This window comes from Frankliniella occidentalis, unplaced genomic scaffold (genome assembly GCF_000697945.3).
Source record: "Frankliniella occidentalis isolate FOCC.00 unplaced genomic scaffold, Focc_3.1 Scaffold90, whole genome shotgun sequence".
In the NCBI taxonomy this organism is placed as follows: Eukaryota; Metazoa; Arthropoda; class Insecta; order Thysanoptera; family Thripidae; genus Frankliniella; species Frankliniella occidentalis.
In genome coordinates this window covers 36,758-41,604 of record NW_026267219.1, presented here as the reverse complement: position 1 = coordinate 41,604, position 4,847 = coordinate 36,758, and the positions used below count along the sequence as shown (strand labels likewise).

General features: G+C 54.7%; 2 protein-coding genes across 2 annotated transcripts in view; one reads left to right on the top strand and one right to left on the bottom strand.

Annotated features, from left to right (window-relative positions):
* Positions 1-2,331, bottom strand: part of LOC113216128 (inactive dipeptidyl peptidase 10) — a 93,975-nt gene extending 91,644 nt beyond the window's left edge. The window contains exon 1 of the mRNA XM_052269352.1: positions 2,160-2,331. The gene's annotated coding sequence lies outside the window, so the exon portion shown is untranslated. The remainder of the gene's footprint in view (positions 1-2,159) is intronic.
* A 104-nt stretch (positions 2,332-2,435) lies between these two features.
* LOC113216129 (uncharacterized) lies at positions 2,436-3,343 on the top strand. Its single transcript, XM_026435866.2, has 3 exons — positions 2,436-2,581; positions 2,765-2,828; positions 2,936-3,343. Exons 1-3 carry the CDS (start codon positions 2,451-2,453, stop codon positions 3,110-3,112), a joined length of 372 nt encoding a protein of 123 aa, XP_026291651.1. The 5' UTR covers positions 2,436-2,450; the 3' UTR covers positions 3,113-3,343.
* Positions 3,344-4,847: the final 1,504 nt, after the last annotated feature.

Here is a 4,847-nt window from a genome sequence, read left to right as displayed (position 1 = left end):
CAAGCGGGGGAGCGGGGGATGGAGGGGGGCTGCCCTGCGGGCTCTCCTATGCGGCTGTCTCCGGCGCCGCCGCCTTTGCCCACTGCAGCGCACCCCTCCCCCCTTATGTATATATCTATCCGTCTCCGCCTTCCGGTCCTTTTGCTCGGCGGGGGCCCCCGCGGGGCTGCTCGTTCTCTCTATCTCTCACGCTATCTCTGTCTCTCGTTCTCTCTGTCGCTCTGACTCTGTCTCTCTCTGTCTCTCGCGTGCGCCCCCCAGAGAGCCTAGCCTCAGCCCCAAACAATGCAAACATGGTTAATGACGTCCCACAGGCCCCCCTGCTCGGCTCGGCACGACTCCGCCACGCCCCGCAACGCCGTGGCCAAAAGACACGCCAGTGGCGGATCAGGAGGCTTTGTCTGAGGGGACGCCCCGTCGAGAGGAGAGGGCCGCTGGCCCTTTGAGCGTCCGGGCCGGGGCGGCGGGGGTCTTGGGGTCGGAGCGGGCCACCGCCCCTCAACGCTCGGCGCCGCGGCACGGCGGCAACGGCACCCCGCGCCGCCCCCGGGGCCACTGGCGCGGCGCGGGCGAGGAGCGCACAAGCAGAGCGCACTGCCCTTTCGCCAATTTCGATCTGACTTTCACTTTGGAAATGTTGGTCCGACCGTGCGTCCGGCGCGGCCCGGGGGATGGCGAGGAGAAGGGTTGGGGGGCGCTGCGCGTGGGACTCGGCCCTCCTCGCCTCCCCTCCCCCCCAGCCGACCACTCCGCCGGCTCCGCCGCGAGCCGCAAGGTGCCCGCCCGCCCCTGGCCCGCCCCGCCCCGCCCCGCCAGGCTTTGGCTGGGGCTGCTGGCGCTGCCGCTGGCGCCACTCGGCCTACCGCCACCCCTTTCCTTTTCAGCCCCCGGCGGCGCCCGGGCCGAGGCCCCCGCCCGCCCCGCTCGCCCAGCCCGCCCTGGAGGCGCGGAGATGGGGCAGCCCGCCCAAACAGCGGCAGTGGACCTATACTTATGCTAATGCCTGCAGACTACACAGCAGTACAAGCAGGGGGGAGGATACGAGGAGGACCACAGGGTGGGGGGTATGGGGACGAAAGAAGGAGCGTACCCGGGAGAACCAACAACCAAATAGTAACGGGGGTGGAGGCTCGTACAGCAGGTCGTGTTCAAGTTGTGAGCATCCGTTTCCTCCCCCCCCCCCCCCCACACACACACAACGGTCCAGGCTTTAGGCTCTGCCTTCCACAAACGAACACCTAGGGGCGTTTCGGAAGCCCGGCCTAGCCCCCGGAATTCCTCTAACTCTCTCTCTCTTTCCCTACATCGTCACCACCCTCACCCCCATCGCCTCCCACCTCCATTCAACTCCTGCGCCCGCCCTCCCCCGGGGGGCACCTGCTCTTGCTTAGCACGCCGACGGCCACACATGCATTCGGTAAGCGGCGGGCGGACGTGAGATGCATGAGGGGGCCGAGCGGGCGCCGCACAGGGGGGTTGCGGCCGGCGCAGCACGGCCCCGCGATAGCGACCGGCCGAACCACCCTGGGGACTCCCACAGCTACATCTGGAGCTGTCCTCGAGGGTGACCCCCCTGGGCGGGGCGGGCAGTGGGTGGGTAGTGGAGCACTTTATGAAGGAGCTTTCTGACTGAGCGCCAAGCACACAGTTCCAGCCGTCTGATTCAGAAGATCGTTCAAGTGGGTCTCTCTCATACCTGCCCCATGAGTTCAACAAGGACGGAGCTATTTGGGAGGTATAGGAGAGCCCCTCTTGAACGATCTACTGATATGAATCAGGCGACTGGCAACTTCTGTGTGTTAGCGAATCCAATGAAACCAGAGTCATGCATGCTCATGCTGCAAGTTCCATCAAAGTTTCATACATGTAAGCCATTTGCACATCATAGAGTGAAGCTTGGTACTTGACGTTCTTACAGTTTTGTTCTGTTACTGTTGCGCGTAGTGTAAAAATACCATTGCAGGAACCTACGTTTCCAACTAAGCAGAGATACTTGACCAAAAAAAAACCTCATCTATCAGCTAACAAATGAAATGTTAAGTAGCAGCTGAGCACTTTTGAAACGGACATGAAGTAAGTGTCTAAGAAAGAGTTCATCCTAACGCTGACCGAAAGAGACTGAAGTGCCAGAGAACAAACATGAAAAAAGTGTTGCGCACCTTGAGATGTGTTGACAAAAACTTCATCCTTCCTGGCAATGTTAGCAGCTTCAGCCCTGGCCACTGGTGCCATGGTGCCATGCTGTCATCATAACCTCTGTTAACACCACTCTTAATGCCAAATCCACTCTCAAACAAAATATATTAAATTTAAGTTTAGTCCTTGAAAAACTGCTTTGCACTTTCGCAAATACAAATCACAAAAAACATTGCAATCGGTACACTTCTTTAGCAAAAAATCTTAAATCAATGTGAGAGATTGTGGCCTACCACCACAACACAAACTCAGAAATGCTAAATGCTGCGCGTTATTTCTCATATCCACCCACGGCGGTGTCTGCAAGACGGAGACAGAGACAGAGGTTACGACGACGTAAACATCAGCTCGAAACCGAACACATTTCTTTACTTCACTTGAAAACGTAAGTTTTGGCTGTTTTCGATGAAAGAAGAACACAGTTGCCTCTAACTCCACCACGCGTTACCGAGCTGTTCTTTCAACAGGAAATGTGTTGTGATGAGAACAACTCGCTGAAAGAGAGGTTAAGTGACGTTTTCCATCTGCAACTTTTGTCTTACGTGTAAATGCGTTGCTTGTGTTTCAGACTCGACACTGCAGAAGTGAAAATGCAGACCGATAAACGACTAAATGGAGGAGTATTCAGAATAGTATGTTTTTGAACTTGTGCTTGTGTTGGTTCTGGCGATTTGCTCTTTCCCTGGGTGCACATCATTTCTGTCCAATTTATAATTTGATTTTCACCTTCTCTATTTAGGATGCTGCGACATACTATAAGTATAAGGCAATTGTTGACCGCAACAACGAAATTATTCGAGAGTTAAAAGCACAGGGAGAGCAAAAAGACAAAATTATAGAGAAGTTAAAAATGGATCGACTTTGCTTTGAACTTGTGCTAGCAAGCGAAAGAGGTGGAAAAGCTACTGAAGAATGAAAAAGAAATATGTGTTCAGACCCTTTGCACTTTCTGTTCATTCATTCAGCATTTTCAAAGGCGCATTCATTCCACACACAATCTTGTTTGTACAGTGTTCTGAATCGTCATTCAAGCTGTTAACTGGACAGTTTCCATACTCATAGGATTTTAGTCTAGCTTAAATATGCGACATGTAGATGCACTTTGCTTCATTACATCTTCCGAAAAATAAAATTGAGGTATGGAGAATTTCTGCAAGGTTTGTTTTGTGCGGACATTTAAGTCATTTTCATTTGAATTCTGGAACTGGAAGTCGGGAAGTGCAATATCTTTGTGTCAGGTCGATTTTTTTCAATAACCCCTCTGGTTACCGTTTTTTTTTTTGACTGCAAGTCTTCTGCTCTAAATACTACTGTGAGGTACACATAACTCTTCACATTACACCTATCCGAATATCCCCGACTAGCAGGAAACCAGCCAAACTGCCCTTGCTTTTCCCGTCCCTTGCCTCGGTAATTTTTATCACACACTGTCAGTGTCCTATCGCCGAACTGCGTGCCACTGTGCACCACTGTGGCCCGGGACGGTTAGGTGCGCGTGGCTACCCGTTGGCCGCCAGTGACGGATTGGTTGCCTAACGCGCAGGCGTCTCGCTCGGTTGGGTTCAAAGGCGACCACCAGAAGCGATCTTAGCGAGCTCACCTTGGGTCCACTCGTTCGTCGTTTCCACCACCATCGTCAGCGTGCCTTGGTGATCATGTCTTTACCCGGCTATACCTTTGATGGCAAGAGCAGCAAATACCAAATACGGCTCCAGCACCTTGAGCGCCATTCGTACTCCGGTGCAAGAAGATGAGTAGTACGACCGGTACGACCTTCTTGCCGTGAGCGCAAAGGTGGCACGGGAAGAGGGAAGGTGCGTGTGTGTGAGTTTGACAGGTGATAAAATTTTAAAACCTCCATGAAAATTTCTCATACCAGCTCGGCGGAAACCGATAAACCGGTGGATTTTGTTCTTTTTCACTTCCGTTCTAGACAGCCTGGAATGCGCGCATTTAACGATGATATTCTGATACCGGGAATTACAGGATTTGTCACGCACCCGCATACCACCCCGCGCACCACCGAGTCATGTGTGAGAAGTCATGTGCCACTGCACGCCCGCTTCAGTAGTGGCGTGCCGTTTGGCTACACTGCAACACGTTAGCGCCAAGTAGTTGCAAGTAGTCGGCTTCACCATCTCTCTCCCCACCATATTATCCACCTCTCTCTCTCCCCTCCCCCTCTCTCCGAGCGCGATCGCCCGCTCTCTCCCTCCCTTCCTACGTGGCTGGGTTAATCAGGTGATTCCCTGGATGGACGAGGCCGGCTCGGTAAAGTTGGCCGGGGAGGGTCCACTTAACCTGGGGGAGGCCAAGGAGGGCCTCCGGCGGGGCGAGGCGCCTTTCCCTTCGCCTCTCGTGCATTTTCTTCGCGCCAACGTGCTGACTTGACTCCCCACCACCGACCGCCACCACCCCCTCGCTATACCTCCGGGACATCCGGCGGGGGCGACCGTAAAGCAGTGGCCACGTGACCCGCTCGCCGGGCGGCGGCGCCGAGAAATAAGGAAGTGTGGAGCACACGAAGGTCATTTCGGTAAACCTCCATTTTCCACTCTCTCGCTATCGCGTATGAGAAATCGCGGGGGTGAGCCCCATCACGTCCCCGCCGTACGTGCGACGCGTGTAGGGTGGTGGGCGGGGAGGGGGGG